The sequence below is a fragment of the Scyliorhinus torazame genome, chromosome 8 (genome assembly GCF_047496885.1).
Source record: "Scyliorhinus torazame isolate Kashiwa2021f chromosome 8, sScyTor2.1, whole genome shotgun sequence".
Lineage (NCBI taxonomy): Eukaryota > Metazoa > Chordata > Chondrichthyes > Carcharhiniformes > Scyliorhinidae > Scyliorhinus > Scyliorhinus torazame.
The window spans coordinates 142,610,487-142,632,969 of record NC_092714.1 but is presented as its reverse complement, the minus strand read 5'-3'; the positions used below and the strand labels follow the sequence as shown (position 1 = coordinate 142,632,969).

The following is a 22,483-nucleotide window of genomic DNA, read 5'->3' as shown; positions in this document are numbered from 1 at the left end:
AGGGGGGATATGGGGGAGGGGGGATATGGGGGAGGGGGATATGGGGGAGGGGGGATATGGGGGAGGGGGGATATGGGGAGGCTCACCCTGCCTGCTCTGACGAGGTCGTTCACCTTCTTGTGGCACTGGGTGCCTGTCCGTGGTGTCAGGGCCGCAGCGGTGACGGCCTCTGCCACTTCCCTCCACAGACGCCGGCTGTGGCGCGGGGCAACTCTGCGGCCGTGCCCGGGATACAGGGCATCCCTCCTCTGCTCCACCGCATCCAGGAGCGCCTCCACATCGCGTGACTCGAACCTCGGGGCTGAGCGACGGCCAGCCATCCAGTCGGGTGTTGCGGTCGGGTGTTCCGGTCGGGTGGGGGGGAGCAGCGCCGCCTTATGAGCCGTCACGCCGTGCAGCGCGTATGACGCTGCACGGCGTGAACCACTGCGCAAGCGCGGATCCCGTTACGTCGCTGCTAGCCCATTTCGGGCCGGAGACTATCGACCCATTTTTCCGACGTGACGCAAGTCGGATTTGCGCCGCTTTTTGCGCCGATCGGCGGACTTTCTGCCAATAACGGAGCATTTCGCCCCTGATGTAAGCTTCAAAACAGGCTAGCCAATGTTCAAAGTCCTTTTTGGCGTTGTCTGATTGCGGATGCAGCTGCAGGCAATCCGGCTTGATGCAGAGGTCCATTTTCTGGAAACTTAGTGTAATAAATTGATGCACGATCAATTACACAAAGATGAGAGTTGGATGCAATCGAGGCTTTATTACACTGAGATGTGTGGCCTCCTACAGCAGCTGGCGAAATGGCTGCTGTACGAGGAGCACACATATTTATACTCCGCCTACTGGGCGGAGCCAGCAGGCAGGGATCTACCCCCGTACCTGTAGTACCGGGGCCTTACCATAAAGCACCTGCACCGACATCCTCTATATACAATATATACATCAGTGGTGACTCCCACACAACAATTGTTGGTTTTGCCAGTGATGCCAACATCCCATGAAAGAAATAGAAAGTGAAAAGGATGTTTGAACAGAAGCCCAGTGCAAAACAGGCAACAGATTTAAATAAGGAGCAACACGGCGGCACAGTGGTTATCACTGCAGCCTCATAGCGCTAGGATCCCGGGTTCAGTTCCAGCCTTGGGTGACTGTCTGTATGGAGTTTGCATGTTCTTTTGAATTGAACCTGTGCTGTTGGGATGGCTCCGCATCACGAGTCAGCCATTGAACCAATTGAGCTAACCAACCTCCTCTGTTCATATAATGAATCCGGGAATGTCATAGAAATGCGGAATACGAGCGGTACTTTTGCAAGGCCCTGACACAGTTGGCAAAGCTCGATGATGGGGGCAATAGCTTCCACTTACCCAATATAATTATTTTATGAGTGCATCAATTTGGTTTTGTTTTCAGAGTTCAGCACACAAGAATCATTCAACATGTATGAGCATTTGGCTAAACCCAATGTTATGAAACAAACCAAGATGGCCTGAATGGGATCACTGTCATTCATCTCATTACTCCACATTGTTATGCTTAATGTAGCAGTGGTTTTAAATCATTACCTTCATTAATACTCAGGGTGTCTCCTCAGCTTCACGCGCACTGTTCTGTGGAAATAGGAATAATCCACTTTTAGACATTTGGTTGTGCAACTGAATGATTGAAGAAGTTGAAATGGCCCTAAATGTGTATCAGAATCAGATTGTCTAAATTAACCAGGACAGTTCGAAACAGTAGGAAGTTACTTTCCTAACCAAGGGCATCTAACAAAACATTCTTGCAGAGGTGGAATGGGATGAATGTTCCTTCCTGTCGAGCTTCACATGAAGTTGATTACAGAGAAAGATAGCCTGTTTCATTGGCGGTTCTTCTGGTCAGCCTGCAGGTGAGAGGGATTTTAAAAAGCCAGTCTGTGGGATAATGGTGACCCGATCTGATGACTGCTCGCTGTGTATTGCACATACTCATTAATGCAGTGTTTTTCAAACTTTTTTTCAAGCGACCCACATTAACAGAATGGACGAGACTTCCGGTTGCGGCTATGCGGAGCTAAGTCGCACGTTCGGCAGCTCCCGCAAAAAACTGACTTTTGGGCTCTTTTCAGGGCCCTCAATGGCATTTTTTCGACGTTTCCCGCTGTGGGAAGGAGAGTACAATAGTTCCCCGACAGTATATGGCTTTTACCAGGAGCGGGGCAACTAAAAAAGTGGTGGTGGACACGAAGAAGGTGCGAGGGAAGAAGAACAAAATGGTGGCGGGTGGAGACCAGGCAGCGTGGATGCAGTGGGCGGAGGAGCAACAGGAGGTTATCCAGCGCTGCTTTAGGGAGATTAAAGCGGACCTGCTTGAGCCGATGAAGGCTTCTATCGATAAGCTGCTGGAGACGGCCCAGGGCGTGGCGATCCGCGAGGCCCGACAAAAGAGGACGAGATCCTAGGCCTGGCGGTAAAAGCACGAGGCGCTCCACAAGAAATGGCAGGAGCGGTTCGAGGAGATGGAGAATCGATCGAGGCGGAAGAACTTGTGGATTCTGGGCCTCCTGGAGGGGCTGGAGGGGCCGGACGAGGGGGCCAATGTGGTCACCATGTTGAACTCGCTGATGGGAGCGGGTCCTTCCAGGGGCCCCTGGAGCTGGAAGGGGCCCATAGAGTGTTGGCGAGGAGGCCCAAGGCTAACGAGCCTCCGCGGGCGGTGCTGGTGCGCTTCCATCGGTTCGTCGATCGGGAGTGTGTGCTCAGGTGGGGCAAGAAGGAGAGGAGCAGCAGGTGGGAGAACGCGGAGGTTCGGATATATCGGGACTGGAGTGCGGAGTTGGCGAAGAGGAGGGCCGGGTACAATCGAGCGAAGGCGGTGCTGCACAGGAAGGGGGTGAAGTTTGGCATGTTGCAGCCGGCGCGTCTGTGGGTCACCTACAAGGACCAGCACCATTATTTTGAGCCTCCGGAGGAGGCGTGGACCTTTGTTCAGGCCGAGAAGTTGGACACAGATTGAGGGTCGGGATGGGCGTTTGGGGGTTGCGGTTGATATGATACTTTTTGAGGGGGGGTCCTTTGCTCTTGTTTTTTTTCTTTCTGGTTGGGTGAGGGTGGTTAGGGCGGGTTGGGCACTGTTTTAGTTGGGTTGGTCGGGGGGGGCTCTTGGAGGGGGGTAAGCAAATGGAACAGGGGTGGATGGCTGGCAGTGTGATGGGGCCCCGCAGGGGAGGGGGAGGCCCGAGTCGGGGGTGAGGGAACTGGGCCTGTAAAAGGAGCTGCGTCAGAGGCGGCGGGGCCGGGTAGGTGGTAAGCGCGGGCTTTTTCCCGCGCTGAAGACTGGAGGGGGCGGGGGCGGGGGAAGCAAGGGTTGTTTCCCGCGCTTGGGATGGAAGGGGGAGGTGGGGAGCCTGCGGATGGGGAATGGAAGAGGAGGGTGTGTCACACAATGGGAGGAGTCGAAGGAGAGGCTGGAGTGGTCGGGGTCAGCAGGAGTCAGCTGACTTACGGAAGTGCAATGGGGGGAGTAAAGCAGCTAGGAGGGGTCCTAGCCAGGGGGTTGGGGGGTGGGTGGGTGGGTGGGGGGGAATCGAGTTGCTGCTGCTATGGTCAAGGGGGAGCTGGAGCGAGTGAGGGGGGGGGGTCGAGTTGGGGTTCTGCCGCCGTGGGGAACGGGCCGGGCGTGGGGTGCGGGCGCGTGGCTGGCCGAGGAGGGGTTATGGCTAGTCGGCGGGGGAGGGGGGCGGGTAGCCCCCTGATCCGGCTGATAACCTGGAATGTCAGGGGACTGAATGGGCCGGTCAAGCGGGCCCGTGTGTTCGCTCACCTGAAGGGGCTGAAGGCGGATGTGATCATGCTCCAGGCGACACACCTGAAGGTGGCAGACTAGGTAAGATTGAGAAAAGGGTGGGTAGGTCAGGTGTTTCATTCGGGGCTGGATGCCAAAAATCGAGGGGTGGCGATCTTGGTGGGAAAGAAGGTGTCGTTCGAGACGTTGAGCATTGTGGCAGATAATGGCGGTAGGTACGTAATGGTAAGTGGTAAGCTGCAAGGAGAGAGGGTGGTACTGGTCAATGTGTATGCCCCGAACTGGGACGATGCGGGTTTTATGCGGCGCATGTTGGGTCGGATCCCAGATATGGAAGTGGGGGGCCTGATAATGGGGAGAGACTTTAACACGGTGTTGGATCTGGCACTGGATCGCTCCAGGTCTAGGATGGGTAGGAAGCCGGCAGCGGCTAGAGTGCTGAGGGGGTTTATGGACCCGATGGGAGGGGTGGACCCATGGAGATTTGCAAGGCCGGGAGCTAGGGAATTTTCATTCTTCTCACACGTCCATAAGGCTTATTCCCGGATCAACTTTTTTATTTTGAGCAGGGTGCTGATAGCGAGAGTAGAGGATACCGAGTACTCGGCGATAGCCATTTCGGATCACGCCCCGCATTGGGTGGACTTAGAGCTGGGGGAGGAGAGGGACCAGCGCCCGTTGTGGCGTTTGGAGGTGGGGCTGCTGGCGGATGTGGAGGTGAGTGAGCGGGTCTGAGGAAGCATAGAGAGGTACCTGGAGGCCAATGATAACGGGGAGGTCCGAGTGGGGATGGTATGGGAGGCGCTGAAGGAGGTGGTTAGGGGAGAGCTGATCTCCATTAGGGCCCACAAGGGGAGGAGGGAGCAGAGGGAGAGGGAGAGGCTGGTGGGGGAGATGGTGAGGGTAGACAGGAGGTATGTGGAGGTGCCTGAGGAAAGACTGTTGAGGAAGAGGCACAGCCTCCAGGTCGAATTCGACCTGGTGACCACCAGGAAGGTGGAGGTGCAGTGGAGGAAGGCTCAGGGGGCGATTTATGAGTATGGGGAAAAGGCAAGCCGGATGCTGGTGCATCAGCTCCGGAAGCGGGACGCAACTAGGGAGATTGGGGAGTTAAGGACAGGGGAGGGAGTGTGGTGCGGAGTGGGGTTGGCATCAATGGGGTCTTCAGGGACTTTTATGAGGAACTATGTCGGTCCGAGCCCCCACGGGAGGAGGGAGGGATGGGCTGCTTTCTGGACCAATTGAGGTTTCCGAAGGTGGAGGAGGGACTGGTGGCGGGGCTGGGGGCTCCGATTGGGCTGGAGGAGCTGACCAAAGGGATAGGAAGCATGCAGGCGGGGAAGGCACCGGGGCCGGACGGTTTCCCGGTCGAATTTTATTAAAAATATATGGAACTGTTGGTCCCGTTGCTAGTTTGGACCTTCAATGAGGCAAGGGAGCAGGGGGGGGGGCTTTACCCCCGACGATGTCCCGGGCACTGATCTCCTTGATCCTGAAGCGGGACAAGGATCCCCTGCAGTGTAGGTCTTACAGGCCGATTTCGCTGCTAAACGTAGATGCCAAGGTGCTGGCGAAGGTCTTAGCCACGAGGATTGGGGATTATGTGCCGCAGGTCATCCACGAAGACCAGATGGGTTTCGTGAAGGGGAGGCAGTTGAACGCAAATGTGGGGAGGCTTCTGAACGCTATCATGATGCCGGCGAGGGAGGGGGAGGCGGAGATAGTGGTGGCGATGGATGCTGAGAAAACCTTTGATAGGGTAGAGTACCTGTGGGAGGTGCTGAAGAGGTTTGGGTTTGGGGAGGGCTTTGTCAGGTGGGTCAGGCTGCTGTATGACGTCCCGATGGCGAGTGTGGCCGCGAACAGGAGGAGGTCCGAGTACTTTCAGTTGCACCGAGGGGCGAGGCAGGCGTGTCCCCTGTCCCCCCTGCTCTTCACACTGGCGATTGAACCCCTGGCTATGGCACTGAGGAAGTCGAGGAACTGGAGTGGGTTGGTGTGGAGTGGGGAGGAGCATAGGATGTCGCTCTATGCGGACGACTAGCTGCTATATGTGGCGGATCCGGTGGGGGGAATGCCGGAGGTAATGAGGATCCTCAGGGAATTCGGGGATTTCTCGGGGTACAAGCTCAACATGGGAAAGAGCGAGCTGTTCGTGGTCCACCCAGGGGACCAGCAGAGGGGGATTGGCGAGCTCCCACTAAAAAGGCGGAGAGAAGCTTTAGATATTTGGGGGTCCAGGTGGCCAGGAGCTGGGGGGCCCTGCATAGGCTTAATTTCACAAGGCTGGTGGAGCAAATGGAGGAGGAGTTCAAGAGGTGGGACGCGTTGCCACCATCCTTGGCGGGTAGGGTGCAGTCAGTCAAAATGACGGTGCTCCCAAGGTTTTTGTTCCTGTTCCAGTGCCTCCCCGTGTTTATCCCGAAGGCCTTTTTTAGGCGGGTCAACAGGAGCATAATGGGGTTTGTGTGGGCGCGAGGGTGAGAAGGGTGTTCCTGGAGCGGAGTAGAGATAGGGGGGGCTGGCGCTGCCCAACCTCTGTGGGTACTACTGGGCCGCCAATGCGATGATGGTGCGCAAGTGGGTGATGGAGAGGGAGGGGGCGGCATGGAAGAAGCTGGAGACGGCGTCCTGTGTGGGTACGAGTCTGGGGGCGCTGGCAACGGCGCCGCTGCCGCTCCCTCCAAGGAGGTATACCACGAGCCCGGTAGTGCCGGCTGCCCTCAAAATCTGGGGGCAGTGGAGGCGGCACAGGGGGGAAGTTGGGGCCTCGGTATGGACCCCAATACGGGGGAACCACCGGTTCGTCCCAGGGAGGACAGATGGAGGGTTTTCAGGTGGCACAGGGCAGGGATACGAAGGTTGGGAGACCTGATTGTGGACGGGAAGTTCGCGAGCCTGGGTGAGTTGGAGGAGAAGTATGGGCTCCCCCCCGGGGAACACCTTCAGGTACTTACAGGTAAGGGTGTTTGCCAGGCGGCAGGTGGTGGAATTCCCGCGGCTGCTGCCATGCACAGTACAGGACAGGGTGCTCTCGGGGGGGGGGGGGGAGATCTTGGCAACTTATCAGGTGATGCAGGAGGAGGAGGAGGCCTCGGTGGTGGAGGTGAAAGGTAAGTGGGAGGAGGAGTTGGGAGAGGAGATCGAGGAAGGGACGTGGGCAGATGCCCTAGGGAGGGTGAACTCTTCCTCTTCGTGCGCGAGGCTCAGCCTCATACAGTTTAAGGTGCTGCACAGGGCACACATGACCGGGACAAGGATGAGCCGGTTTTTTGGGGGTGAGGACAGGTGTGTTAGGTGCTCAGGGAGCCCAGCAAATCACACCCATATGTTCTGGGCATGCCCAGCGCTGGAGGAATTTTGGAAGGGCGTAGCGAGGACGGTGTCGAGGGTGGTAGGATCCAGGGTCAAACCGGGCTGGGGGCTCGCAATATTTGGGGTGGCAGAGGAGCCGGGAGTGCAGGAGGCGAAAGAGGCCGGTATTCTGGCCTTTGCGTCCCTGGTAGCCCGGCAGGGGATTCTTCTTCAGTGGAAGGACGCGAGGTCCCCAAGCGTGGAATCCTGGATCAACGATATGGCGGGGTTTATTAAATTGGAGAGGGTGAAATTCGCCTTGAGAGGGTTGGTACAAGGGTTCTTCGGGCGCTGGCAGAACGGTAGATATTGGTCAATGGCAGCAGCAACTGGGGGGGGGGGGTTTACTTTATTTATGTTTATTTACACTGGGGGATCTGAGGGGGGGGGGTATATATTTGCTATGTTGGCTCTGTGTTATGTTGGGGTGTTAATTTATTATTTTTGTACAGGGGGGAGGGGGATATGGAGGGTTGTCTTTTGACTGTTTTGTATTTAACCCTGTTGGGGTCCTTTTTCATTTTGGTATTGATATTCTGTGAAAACCTTAATAAAAAATATTTTTTTAGAAAAACAGAATGGACGACTATTGCGACCCATGCCACATTCACAAAAGAGTCTCCATAATTACTTCTAAAAACGTCACACTCATTGTTGTCACTTCTGTATTATTGAATGTAAAAATTGTAAATTGAGTTGCTGTTTCTGCTTAAATGACAGCTCCACCCTGACACATTGCTAAAGGGTGTAATTTAGGATTATTTGATTATTTTATTTCTTCATACCCATTGTTAACATTTGGAAAATTGTATGCTAGCACTAGAAAGATTAACAGGCTCAATATTGCATTGTTTTAACAACATCATGTCCACATGTTCAAAACCTATCACGGCCTCGGTTAGGAATTTAAACTCAAAACTTCAATTTCAGTAACAGGGGCACTAACTGTTGAACTCAAAACACGGTCATGCAGAATGCCATTGGACACCTGTCAGTAACGTTTCCCAGGTAATTAGGTAACAGACTGAAAACATGTTTTAAAAAAAACAATTCTGGGCACAGCTCAGGTAACCAATATGCAAAACGTGCATCCCATTCCATACACCTGCAACATTTTACCGGCTCCTGTATACATGAGTGTAGTTTAGTCGCCAGCTAATTCCATCTTTGGCAAACACGGTAGCACAGTGGTTAGCACTGTGGCTTCACAGTGCCAGTGTCCCAGGTTCAATTCCCGGCTTGGGTCACTGTCTGTGTGGCGCCTGCACATTCTCCTTGCGTCTGTGTGGGTTTCCTCCGGATGCTCCGATTTCCTCCCACAAGTCCCGAAACACGTGCTTGTTAGGTGAATTGGACATTCGGAATTCTCCCTCTGTGTACCCGAACAGGCGCCGGAGTGTGGCGACGAGAGGCTTTTCACAGTAACTTCATTGCAGTGTTAAGGTATGCCTACTTGTGACAATGAAGATTATTATTATTATTAATTCAAGCCCGATAAAGGTAGATGCAAAAGTCCTTGCTGTAGAGGAACCAATTCAGCTGATGGAGTCCATGTAGCCACATGGCAAAGATGAATGCTTCGGGTCGAGTACATGGGAAGGGGGGGGGGGGGGGGGGGGGGGGGGTACAACGGTGGGGGAGGAGATGAAAAATAGAAGCGTGCTTGAACGACAAGAGCCGCGGTGTGGTGAGACAATTCGGGAGTGGAAGGAGTGGGCATAGGGACTTGTAAGGCTGCAGGAGGCTAACTGAGCTAACAGGTTAACTGAGAGAATGACAAAAGAAGCACAGGGTTTGTTAGTGGCACCCTGACCCCAAGAACTAATACCACACTGAACTCAAGAAATAATACAGATCCTGACGCTGAACATAGTAGCAGGATATGCCACCCAAAGAAAGTTTTACAGGTCTCTCTGACTGCAAACTGCCCAACTACAGTCTGGCCCAGAGAGGCATGGAAGTCCATGGCACCAGCTTCTACATCAGCCTTGTGTAGTCATACACTGTACTGCAGTGAGAATTTACCCAGAAAGAAAACGGTAAACATGGCCAGGTGATATTTGGAGATCATTGTGGTGACCTTTTGGCGACCCATTCTACACAATCCCACGACCCATCCGCGGGTCGTGACCCCGCTTTGAAAATCACTGCATTAATGGGCCTAAAGTCACCACTTTCAGATCTGAAAAGTGCGAGTCTATCTTACCCTTGGAAGGGTGAGGTATCTCAAACATTTGAACAACAGGTTAAACCAACCATCTCACATCTCTCCTATGCAATGGCAACACGAGTGGTACTTTCCACTAACAGGATGCTGCCATTAAGCCAAAAGAATGTTCTGTCTACCACACAAATGAGTAATGTGGTATATGGATTTCAGTGCCGGTGTGATGTTACATATATTCATGTGCAGAACCTTGCCCTTTGCAAGCTAAAGGAACATGAAGCATGGGGGACCGAGGTCTCGGATGGCAAGACCTCAACCATTCAAAGTAGACTTCTAATGAATCAGCATCCCTTTCTCATTCAGTGTAAATTGTCACTCCCTTTGAAATTTGGCATTCTTTCATCTGTCCTGATGAGTGCAAGATGGAAAAGCTTCGACAGCATGTCCCTTATTTTTCAGCAATAAAAAAACCTCCCAATTTCTCCGAAGTTGGCCGCAAAGGTGTGAAAGGAACTGCTGGAGAAACAATTAGAATATCTCTATTGGCAGTTCAGGTTTGGTGATACTACTTTTGCTGAGAATCAGAATCATTCAAGCTTTACTCCAAAGATTGAGTTTGCAACCTAAGCTGATACTCCAGTGTAATAGTGAAGGGTACTTCACTGTCAGAGGCCTTTTGGATGATTTGTTAAACCAAGGCCCGATCTTGAGCCTTGGGTCAATGTAAATGATCTCATGGCACTATTTTGAAGAAGAGCAATGGAGTTCTCCCTGATATCATGACCAATATTTATCTCTCTTATTAACAACACAAAAACTAATGTTATCCCATTCCTGTTACAACAGTGACTCTACTTCAAAAATACTTCATTAACCATGAAGCATTTTGAGATGCCCTGTAATTGTGAAAGGCACCGTATAAACAAAAGCAAAATACTGTGGATGCTGGAAATCTGAAATAAGAACATAATATGCTGGAAAAACCCAGCAGGTGAGGGAGCATCTGAGAGAAACAGAGTTGACATTTTGAGTCCGTATGACTTTTCTTCAGAGTTAAAGAGAGGGAGAAATGTGATGGATTTTTCACTGTTAAAGAGGGAGTGGAGCTAGGACAGATTTGGCAAAGATGTCAGGGCACAAGACAAAGCAAGTATTAATGGTAGTGTTAAAGACTAAAGAAGATGCCAATAGTGGCATAAAGGTAAGATAACAGAATGTGTTTATAGCAGAACAAGGGTTAGTGCTCTCTAAATGCAACACTTACGAACAAGTGACTGCACATATAACAATATAAATACATGCCTTTGAAATAATTCAAGGCTGAATATTGTCCAGGATTGCTGCATGCAGACACTGCTTCACTACCTGAGGATTTGCCAGGAGGACTAAACGCTGTGCAATCATATATCCTCAAACTGCTGTCATCGTGGCTGTAGATTGGAGTGTGAAAATGGGCTTGCTGGTTCTCACTGCAGTCCAACAATCTGACCTCCAATGCATTGCTGTGATTGCTAAAATACTGTCCCAGGACAGTGGCAGTGGCTCTCCATGGAGCACAAACCTCAGGAAGACAGCATTTACCCTCCCCACCACTCTTATAATCCAAATAACCAGGTGATGAAGGATAGAACTGGCTTCCAATCTTTACTTTTATAAGCTTTTATTTACAAAGATACACTTTCCAAATATAAATCTTCAAAGACCCACCACCACAATTTTCAATCTATCCTTTACACATGAGTGCAGGAGAAGCAATACAATTGATGGCAATAAAGCACAATTCATGCACAACTAACACTAGAGGCAGTCCGCCCAGTCCCTTGTTGTTGCCTACCAGCTGGGTAGCCCAGACTGCTGCCAGCCATGTCAGCATCGTTCAGTCTGCAGCTGGGTCTTCAAGGCCCAGAGTTGTTTGAGGTGATCCTTCAAGGCCATGTGCCGTCTTCCCTCACTGCAGCCTTCTAGCAGACATGCTGCACTGACTGTGCTAACACTGTGTAGGAGCACTGGAACATAGGAATAAAGGAACGGGAGTAGACCATTCAGCCTGAAGAGCCTGCTCCACCTTTCAGTTAGATCATAGCTGGTCGTCTACCTCAATGCTATTTTTCCACAATATCCCCATATCCCTTGATGTCATTATTTCCAGAATCTATCTATTTCTATCTTGAACATGCCCAATGATTGAGCTCTTACAGCCCTTGGTAGAAAATTCCAAAGATTCAGCACCCTCTGAGTGAAGAAATTACTCCTCATCTCAGTGTTAAATGGACTTTTCCTTATTCTGAGACTGTGACTGCTGGTTTTAGACTCACTAGCTAGGGGAAATATCTTGGACTGGATTCTCTGTTTTTAGGACTATGTCCACACGCCATCGTAAGAACTGTGGACTTTCAAACTTTCAAGCCAGAAAAACTAGCAATGAACCAGAGTAAAACTAGCAGCTTTTGCTGCAGATACGGGCCCCCGCACTTCCGGGTCGGAGGCCACGCATGTGCACAGCGGCGGTCTCCAGCGGCCGCGCCGTGCTCCATGGCGGACTCAGACCGCAGAGCTGGACCCTAAAGATAGTGCCCCCAATCGGCCGTGCGCCTGATCCTGACCGTCCACCCAAACATTGCCCGGCCGCGTATAAGGCCCCACCTGCCCTCCGAACAGCCCGCCCCCGACCAGGGTGACCGATGACCGAGTCTGCAGCCACCGTGCTAGTATCCTGACCGGCAGGACCATTTTAGATCCACGCCGTCAGGACTTCGGCCGGGAGGGACGGAGAATGGCAAAGCGGGCCTCCAGCAATGGCCGCAGATAGATGGTACGGCGGTTTTCGGGACCCGGAGAATCGGGGAACCGGCGCCGGTCCCAATTCCGTGTGGGGAAATGGATTCTCCGCCCCGGAGCCGGCCGCAATTTTGGGACCGGGCTGCGGAGAATCCAGTCTCTTATCTCCATACACCCTGTCTCGCCCTGGAAGAATTTTGTAAACTTCAATCAGGTCATCCTTCATTCTTCGAAACTCGAGGGAATAAAAACCCAGACTTCTCAATCTCTCCTCATTAGACTATACCGCCATCGCCGGGATTAATCTGATGAACCTCCATTGCACTCCTTCCATGGCAAGTATAACCCCTCTTAGATAAGGGGATAAAAACTGTTCACAGGTGAAGGATCGCTGAAGACAGATACTACGGGAATGCACAAGAAAAATGGTTGACAGTTGACAATATTATTTTATTCATAAATTTGTTTTGGAATGCATCTTTTGTGCTGGCTTTTATTTTTGCACTGTGGTCAGTAACAGAAGGAAGGTAAAGTTGTGGGATTGATGGCGAATGGGGAAATGGGAGGCACGGTGGCACAATGGTTAGCCCTGCTACCTCACAGCGCTGAGGTCCCGGGTACAATCCCGGCCTGGGTCACTGTCTGTGTAGAGTTTGCACATTCTCCCCGTGCCTGCGTGGGTCTCATCCCCACAATCCAAAGATGTGCAGGGTAGGTGGGTTGGCCACGCTAAATTGGTCCTTAATTGAAAAAAAAAAGAATTGGGTCCTTTAAATTTAAAAAAAAGTGAATGGGGAAATGCGTTGGGAGGTTACAGGAACTGCACACAGACGGGTTCTTCATCGATAGGCTGAGCAGAAAGGGGCTGTCGAGGTTACTACCTCTTTTTTGTTCCTCCTCCTTCTCCACATGCTCGCTGCCTAGAATAGTGGCAATGGCTCTCCCCTCATGAGTGCAAGGTTGTGCAGTGCCAATCTTAACACCCGCTGTGTCAAGTACTGCGGGGCTCTTCCAGAATGGTTCAGGCAACCGATGTATGATTTTGGCCTGTCAATGTGACAGCATGCCTTTCATTCTGGCTATTGTCATATACCCACTGCATAGAGGGGGTGGGAACACCTTTGCCTGTAGTATAGGGGTGGAGTTGATATGTGACCCTTGCCGAGCAATGTGTGTTAATGATGGCACCCTGAACCATGGGGAGGCCTGTCATATGAGCAAAGCCACACGCTCGATCTACATGACTCTCCCTGGCTAGAAAGAATGAAATGTTGTTCGTTCTGAATAAAAACAGAGTGTCAGCTTGCCCACCGTTGGATGATAGACTGAGAGATATTTCTAATGTCTCCAGCTGTGGCCTGGAAGGAGCCAGAGGCACAAATGTTCACGGTCACAGTGACCTACACAGCCACTGGTAGTGCCATTCCTGCCTTGCTTTCTGGCTGCCATTGTGCCTGCTGCAGATGACAGATTTCAGTTAAGAGCCTCATAATGAAGCAGAGATGGTGCACACACTGGGTGGGATTCTCTGGTTGACGATGCCGAAATCTCGTTCGCCGATCGGCTGGAGAATCCCCGTTTGCGCCGAAATCGTGGGCGGCGCTGCTTTTGCAATGCTCCGCCCCCCTCAAAAACAGCGTACTCTTTGAGTACGCCACACACCATCGGGACGGCCTCAGGACATCACCTGAGGCCCTCCCCTGATGCTCCGCCCCCGATGGGCCAAGTTCCCGACGGCATGGAACACTTGTCTTTTTTTTTCTGTGAACCCGGCGAGGCGGCTGCGGACTGAGTCCAGCGCCGCCACGTTCTGGGGGGGAGCCGTTCCGCAGGCAGGGCAGGCTTTGGTGATGGCGGGGAGCACTGGGAAGGGGGGGTGTTCCAGGGGTGGCGAGGCTCGTTACAGGAGGGCAGTTTTTGGCAGACCGGGTCGGCCCGCGGCCGGCGCCATGTTGTATGGCGCAGACGCCGCCGTGCGCAGCCACGGACCACAAAATTCTCCACCTGTATCCATAGGTAAAGCCTACGCTGTGTGCCACTATCCCCCCACCGGACAGGGGGGACTTTGGCAGGGGTTGGGGGCACTGTTGGGGAGTGGTCCAGGGGCCGCCAGCCGGCCAAAGAGGGACACTATTTTGCAGGCCGGGTCCGCGCGCAGCCGGCGCCATGTTGCACGGTGCAGCCGCTGCAGGTTGCCACCATGCCCATGCCCAGCCACGGACCCGGCAATTCATATCGGCAGCTAGAGCCGGGTGCTCTATGCTGCCTAACTGCTATCCCCAGCCAAATGGAGGATCGGTGGCCGCTTAGCACCGAACGTTCCCTCGCCGGTGTCAGGACATAGCCTGAGAATCGGAGAATCCAGCCCTGATGTCAGAAAGGTCAGTTCCTTTGAAAGGTCATCGACCTAAAATGTTAAGTCGAGCTGGGATTATCCGGCCCTGGTGTATCGGGTTCTTCCGCGGTGGATGTGATGAGCCATTCAAACACCCATCCACTTCAGTGGATCTGGAAGATCCCACTGATGGGAGGGGCTGGAAATTCCTGGCCTCTGTTTCCTGCCACAGATGCTGCCTGACATGCTAAGTATTTCTGGCAACATTTTGAGGAGAGTTTGTTAAGCTTTAGATTTTATAGAATCATAGAATTTACAGTGCCGAAGAAGTCCATTCGGCCCATCGTGTCTGCACCCTCCCTTGGAAAGAGGACCCTACTTAAGCCCACGCTTCCACCCCATCCCCGTACCCCAGTACACCTCACCTAATCTTTTGGACACTAAGGGGCAATTTAGCATGGCCAATCCACTTAACCTGCACATCTTTGGACTGTGGGAGGAGATCGGAGCACCCAGAGGAAACCCACGCAGACATGGGGAGAATGTGCGAATGTGCATACTCTACACAGAGAGTCACCTGAGGCCAGAATTGAATCGGGACCCTGGAGCTGTGAGGCAGAAGTGCTAACCACTGTGCCACCGTGCCACCACAGGGTGGCATTTGAAGTCACATATGTGATAATGATATAAATAGCCTCATCGTAGGTACTGGCATTCAATTGGACACTTCTCCCTCCTAAACCATGAGTCCACATCAAGCTTTCAGGCAAAAGACACCAGATCTTAAATAAAGAAATGCCGTTTACAATTTGCTCATTCGTTAATGGAAGCATCACAAGGTGGGCTGATGGTCACATTAGGTATATCACCCCATCAAATTACTTGGACTTTCTTATCATGTGCTGAGGGACTTTTACTATTACTGAAGGAAGATAAAAGGCCACTCCAACTCTTACCCATAGGATCCCGCATGTCTTCACCACTCTGATCAACTGCTGCCAAATACGGAGCGATCACGGTGCCTCATTATGAAACGATGCCTGGAAGGAAGTGATATAGCAGCTGTCATGATTCAGCAACACAGTCTGATTGGGTAATGTCATCTAAATTCAAATGAGGCGTGTTCAAAATTGTAACAAGTCCACAACACAGTGGGTATCGGTCCTGAGACGCTTTGCTGCCACCATCTCATCGCTGAAGTATTTTATCTTTCATTGCACAAGATGAAAGGGCAGTAATGTTTGGAAAACAGGCTGGACCGACACTTTATTTGTGCACCGTGCCCAGGCGGGCAAATTCCTGTGTGTCATGTTTCCAGTCCATTCTCCTCAAGCCTTTAATAGAACAACTTTACTTTTTAATTCATTATCGGGATGTGGGTGCCAGTGGCAATTATTGCCCTTCACCTCCTGGACTTTGAGGTTTAAGAAGGCGGCTCAAGGGCAATGGGGATGGGCAATATTAAAGGCTTGAGGATAATGCTACTGAAATCTAATTGAGTAAAAGAGGGCAAGTTTGGCTTCATTGAAAGTCATTTAATTACAGACAAGAAATTTGGCTTCAATGAAAGTCATTTAATTACAGACAAGCATATGCGCAAGGGAAAGATCTCATACATCTTCAAAACCTGAGGCAGCACATTATATCGACCCCACGCCCCAGTTGACACCATGTACAGTTCCGGGACAATCCTGTGACTTGAGTCAAGATACTTGTTACGAACCCTTGGGGGACAGAACTTATACTACATCCGATTCCCTTCCTACACCTCAGAGTATGAGCTACCCAAGTGGAGTGGAGCTTCCTCCCAACTGGAGGAGCTCCCCACAGGATGTAAATCCTGACCTGGGAGCAGGTCGTGGAAGGTGACCCTGCAGGGAGTGAAGAGAAGTGATTGTTGTATCTCGTGTGAGGATAAAGAGAGTTGTATCCCGTCAGCCTGGCCTCTTGTGGTGTCTTTGCCTCCGTCCACGACACTGGCGATGAGGTTGGGATGGAGCTGCCACAGCCACAGGACTTTCCACCACCAGCCAGCCTCCGTTACGCCTGGAGAGGCCTTCGCACCAGCCAAAGCGATGGCACTCGAGCCTTTGGGCCCAGTACGTCAAAAGACTTTGACTTTGTTTCACACAAACGCCATCACCAAAGATGAACGACAGACAGTCACCTTACTGAGCGCTGTTGCCAGACCAACCTATGCACCAAAAGAGAACTTGGCTTACCCAGGCAGACTGGATGCACTGCCGTTCGCCATGCTCATCGACCTGGTGGGACATCACCTGAATCCACAACCCCAAATTATGGTCCGATGGTACCATTTCTATACCGCTTTGCAGAGGACAGCAGGGTCTACTGAAGGATACTTGTTGTGCTTATGGGAACTTGCTGCCCCCTGTACGTTCGGAGCTGCCCTGGCCGAATTCCTGTGGGACTGCTTCATTTTGCGGGTTTCGGGACTGGGAGACGCAGCAGAATCTGCAAATAGAGATACCCCTGACCCTCGACAGGGCCGTCGACATAGTGCTATCCTAGGAAACCGCTGACCAAGAACTCCATGGCCTAGAGGTCCAAAACATTGGGCATCGTTGAGACTGCTGACCGATGACCAATGGAAGCACTGTGCCAGGACCGTCCCAGGCTGGAAGTCATCGCAGGTCCAACAATAATCGCCACAACTCACCCCGGAGCGACCATGGAGCTTCCCCTGGCTTAGTGTTCCCGGATGGCGGGTGCCTGTGTCGAGCGGGACATCATGGCCAGGAACGAGGCTCTGGGAGATCAAGTGAGGGAGCCGTCTCCCAGCGAAAGACCAGTCGTCATTCCTCCCCAGAGAGGCCGCACGCACTTCCTGGAGGATTTGGAAGCCAAGGAGTCACCCCTGCTGCTGCACTGTATTACAGGCCCCAGAAAGGCACATATCCGGGTGACGCTGCTGCTAAACGCACAAGTGGACCAGCTCCAGGCCCTACACGACAGCCTTTGTCACCCGGGGGTCACTCGATTGTACCATCTGGTCAAAGCTCGGAATCTGCCCTACTCCGTCGAGGAAGTAAGGACAGTCACCAGGGACTGCCAGTTCTGTGCGGAGTGCAAGCCGCACTTCTACTGGCCAGACCGTGCGCGCCTGGTGAAGGCTTCCCGCCCCTTTGAACGCCTCAGTGTGGATTTCAAAGGGCCCCTCCCCTCCACCGACCGTAACACGTACATTCTCAGTGTGGTCGATATGTACTCCAGATTCCCCTTCGCCATCCCATGCCCCGATATGACGTCTGCCACCGTCATCAAGGCCCTCAGCACCATCTTCGCTCTGTTCGGTTTCCCCGCCTACATCCACAGTGACAGGGGATCCTCATTCATGAGCGATGAGCTGCGTCAGTTCCTGCTCAGCAGGGGTATAGCCTCCAGCAGGACGACCAGCTACAACCCCTGGGGAAATGGGCAAGTAGAACGGAAGAATGGGACGGTTTGGAGGGCCGTCCAGCTGGCTCAACGGTCCAGGAACCTCCCAGCCTCTCGCTGGCAGGAGGTCCTCCCTGACGCTCTACACTCCATCCGGTCACTATTGTGCACCGCCACTAATAACACACCCCATAAACGTGTTTTTACCTTCCCCAGGAAGTCCACATCCGGGGTGTCGCTCCCGACTTGGCTCGCTGCTCCAGGACTGATCCTTCTTCATAGGCACGTCCGACTCCACAAGGCGGACCCCTTGGTGGACAGGGTTCACCTGCTCCACGCCAACCCTCAATATGCCTACGTTGAGTTCCCCGACGGCCGCCAAGATACTGTCTCACTCAGGGACCTGGCACTGTCAGGTTCCACCCCAACACACACCCCTCCCACTGCGCCGCCAATATTGACCCCACCAGACCACACCCCTCCCCTTTTCCACACAAGAGGATGAAGAGGACTTCGGCACGCTCCCGGAGTTCCTCGATGAATGGCCAGCATCAGCACCGCCGCCACAGCCATCGGTGCCACCTCCACCACCACCAGCACCGACTTCGCCGCTACCGTTACGCCGCTCCCAACAAAGCACCAAAGCACCGGACCGGCTGAACCTTTGACGGACTCCGGACCGTCAACATGGACTTTTCGTTCCCTACCACTGTACATAATTGCACTAATTGTTTATAGTTTCACGTCACCCCTGCCGGACTTATTTTTAACAGGGGGTGAATGTGGTGAACCACTGTAATAGGAGATGTGTGGTAGGACCTGCACTACAGGTTCGCCGGTAGCTCCTGCCGGCTGGCTCCGCCCATGGAGAACTGTATAAATATGCATGACCTCCAGTGCCCTGCCATTTCGCCAGCTGCAGCAGGAGGCCATGCATCTGATTGTAATAAAGCCACAGTTGCACCCAACTTTAGTCTTTGTGCAATTGGTCGTGCATCATGGAGTTTGCACATTCTCTCTGTGTTTGCATGGGTTTCACCCCCACAACCCAAAGATGTGCAGGTTAGGTGAATTGGCCACACTAAAGTGACCCTTAATTGAAATAAAAAATAATTGGGGACTCTAAATTTTTAAAAAATATATTGATGGGACAGAGAATGACGTAGGATTCTTGTGTGCAGCCACCGAAATGTGGGTGGGTTTGATTGCAAAATAAAAGCAGCAGGTATTAAACAGGGATTAGTCTCAGGAGAACCCAGGGCACCATCTTGTTTCACAACGGCCTACACGCTGCCCGGTCAGATATACTCAGAAACTGAGAAAGGCAAGACACTGGAAAAGAAGTTAGAGCTCAGAGTAGGGATCCTTGAGTCTTGGTGCCTGCTCATGTTCCTTAGTTGGTGTAGTAATCCAGGAGACATGAAATTGAAGGTTAACTGTTTTTATTTGTAACTCTGAAAATGAAGCCACTGCTGTGGTGTACAACAACAAATCCCCAGTCCGGGCCTACCAGATTAGACGATCCAGGTTCAGGCCGGAATTTAAAGGGCTGAATTAACAAGTCCCAGCTGGGTGGGCTCCTGCCCGCTACCAGAGAAACATGTACCCTCCGAGTCCCATGGGAAGATCTATTATTAATCCCCCATGATTCTTGTGGCAGGTTATCACAGTTGGATAATGTTTGTACTTTGCTCTAGTTTGGGGATGAACTGGTAATTTGGGGACAACACATGTGATAAATGAGGCACAGGACAAAGATCGCGAGAGTGCTGATTTATCTCCGGCTGCTGATAACACTAAGGTGAAAAGTTTACCCGCAGAGTAAAGGCAGGGAGAACTGCAGTGTTGGAAGTGAGACTTTAAACGAAGGCCCCATCTCTCCTCACGAGTAGGCATTAAAGATCGCACAAAATTAATCTTTGGGATACAGGCAGCCCACAAAGAGAATCAAGAGAAAACGGTGCGAGGAATCGGCATTGTGAGGAACATTTCCCCTCAGTCCTGTTTTATTTCCTTCCACCAACCCAAATGTAAGTCTGGTATTTTGAGTGAAAAAGGAAATGAAAGAAACTTTCAAGTGGTAACAGTTTGAGGATGAACTAAGGCTTCTTTTCTCATGATAGTGAGGCCTGCAATGGGTTCTTCCTTTTTGAAAAAAATTTAGAGTACCCATTCTTTTTTTTCCAATTAAGGGGCAATTTAGCGTGGCCAATCCACCTCCCCTGCACATCTTTGTGTTGTGGGGGTGAGATCCACGCAGACACGGGGAGAATATGCAAACTCCACACGGACAGTGACCCGGGGCCGGGATTGAACCCGGGTCCTCGGCACCGTGAGGGAGCAGTGCTAACCACTGCATCACCGTGTCGCCAAAGGGTTCTTCCTAACCTTGATGTTTCGCAACTTGTTGGGATTCACTTAGGCAGGCCGAGCAGAAGCCACCAGCCTTGGTGAATCCTGGTATACTTGCTAATCAGCAGCCACAACTGCAAATAACCCAGGCATAGGGTGTGGGTGCCTTGTGCCTGGATCAGAGCACCAAATGCAAGCAGATTGCTGTGGGCCAGTAACATCTGGGACAGTCTATCCGCCTTTCCTGTGCTCGCTGATTGGTTCCCAGTCTGGAACTGCCTTGATTTTAAATTCCTGTCCTTGTTTAGAGATCACTCTCTGGCCTTGCCCCTCTCTATCTCTATAATCACCTGCAGCCCTCCAAGACGTCTGCATTCCTTCAATTCTGGACTGTTCATCATTCTTGATTCTTGATTTGAATTGTCCATCATTGGTGGTTGTGCCTTCAGCTGCCAAGGCAGTAAGCTCTGTAATTCCTTTCCCATGCCTCTCTCTCCCCTTTTTTAAGACTCTCCTGAAAGCCCACCTCCTTGAACAACTTTTGGTCACCTTCACTATCCTTTTAAATGGCATGGGTCAAATTTTGCTTATTATAATTTTTCTCTTGTGTATTTCCTCGAGACATCTGACTGTGTTAAAGGGGCAATATTGTTGTTTAGGAGAGATGAGGGGGTCAATGTCATTGAATTGAAGCATGGGTGTGTGGAATAAAGAGTGCTCTGCTCCAGAACCCTGGTACTAAGGGTTGAACATGTTTCGGCACAAATCATTGATCTCGTTGGGACCAATCATGGCTAAAATTTATTTTCAGGTGATTGTCAAAGGGTTATAAATGAATATTTTGTGTCATTGTTCACTCATGAGAGGGACAGTGTGGGTATAGAAATCAGGGAGAAGGACTGTAATAAAATTAAAGAGATTAACAGAGACAGAGAGGAAGTTCTGAGTGGTCTGGCAGGCTTGAAGGTAGACAAATCTCCAGGGCCAGATGAAATGTATCCCAACCTGCTGAGTGAGGCAAGGGAGGAAATAGCAGGGGCGCTAGCAATGATTTTCAATTCCTCTCTGGCCACAGGAGAGGTGCCAGAGGACTGGAGGAGAGCCAATATTGCACCATTATTCAAGAAGGGAGGAAGGGATAAACTATGAAACTGCAGGGCAGTCAGTCTAACCTCATTGTGGGGAAACTATTGGAAGCAATTCTGAGAGACAGAATTAATCTGCATTTGGAGAGGAAGGGATTAATCTGGAACATTAAGGGGAGGTCATGTCTGACCAACTTGATTGAGTTTCTTTGAAGAGGTGATCAGGTATGTAGATGAGGGAAATATATTTGATGTAGTCTACTTGGACTTCAGCAAGGTTTTTGATAAGGTCCCACATTTGAGATTAATAGCGAAGGTAAGAGCCCATGTGAACCAAGGAAATTTGACAAATTAGAACTAAAATTGACTGAGTGACAGGAAGCAGAGGGTGATGGCCGAGGGTGTTTTTCCGACTGGAAGCCTGTGTCCAGTGGGTCCCGCAGTGATCAGTGTTGGGGCCCTCGCTATTTGTGCTTTATATAAATGATTTAGATATGACTGTAGGAGGGTTGGTCAGTAAGTTTGCAGATGATAGGAAAATTGGTGGGGTGGTAAATAGTGAGGAGGATAGCCTTAGATTACAGGAGGATATAGACAGGCTGGTTAGATGGGCTGATCAGTGGCAAATGGGATTCAATCTGGATAAGTGTGAGGTGTTGCACTTTGGCAGCACAAACAAGGCAAGGGAATACGTGATAAACAGCAGGACCCTGGGAAGCACTGAGGATCAGAAGAACTTTGGTGTGCATGTACACCGATCCCTTAAGGTAGCAGAGCAGGTGGATACAGTGGTTAAGAAGGCATATGGTATACTTGCCTTTATTAGCTGAGGCACAGAGTTAAGAGCAGGGAGGTGATGCAGGAACTGTATTAAAAAGTTGGTTGGACCACAGCTAGAGTATTGTGTGCACACAAGGACACCCTCTCACCCCCTGGACTCCCGGGACTTCCCATACTCCGAATATCGCCACCTCTGGACTCGGGACCACCTCTGCCCCCAGCACCTCGGACATTACGGCCGGGATTCTCCGATCCTGCGCCGAGTCGGAGAATCGCTGGTGGAAAATCGATGCCGATCGCGCCTGCGGGGTTGCCGCCCCGCTGGTCGGGGGCCGTTGAAAGTGCCCCCCCCCCACCCGGAGATTCTCCGCGCCGCGACGGGCCGAGTGCCCGCTGAGTTCGGTCGAGTCCCGCCGGCGTGGGGTACGTATGGTCCTACCCGGCGGGCCTTTGGAG

General features: G+C 51.7%; 1 protein-coding gene across 2 annotated transcripts in view; it reads right to left on the bottom strand.

Annotated features, from left to right (window-relative positions):
- Positions 1-22,483, bottom strand: part of rubcnl (rubicon like autophagy enhancer) — a 151,621-nt gene that overhangs the window by 117,094 nt on the left and 12,044 nt on the right. For both annotated transcript variants that reach the window (XM_072514283.1, XM_072514284.1), the window contains exons 2-3: positions 15,368-15,451; positions 1,560-1,604 (exon numbers count right to left, since the gene is read on the bottom strand). In XM_072514283.1, coding sequence (XP_072370384.1) covers positions 1,560-1,565 — 6 coding nt within the window. In that variant the 5' untranslated portion in view covers positions 1,566-1,604; positions 15,368-15,451. The remainder of the gene's footprint in view (positions 1-1,559; positions 1,605-15,367; positions 15,452-22,483) is intronic.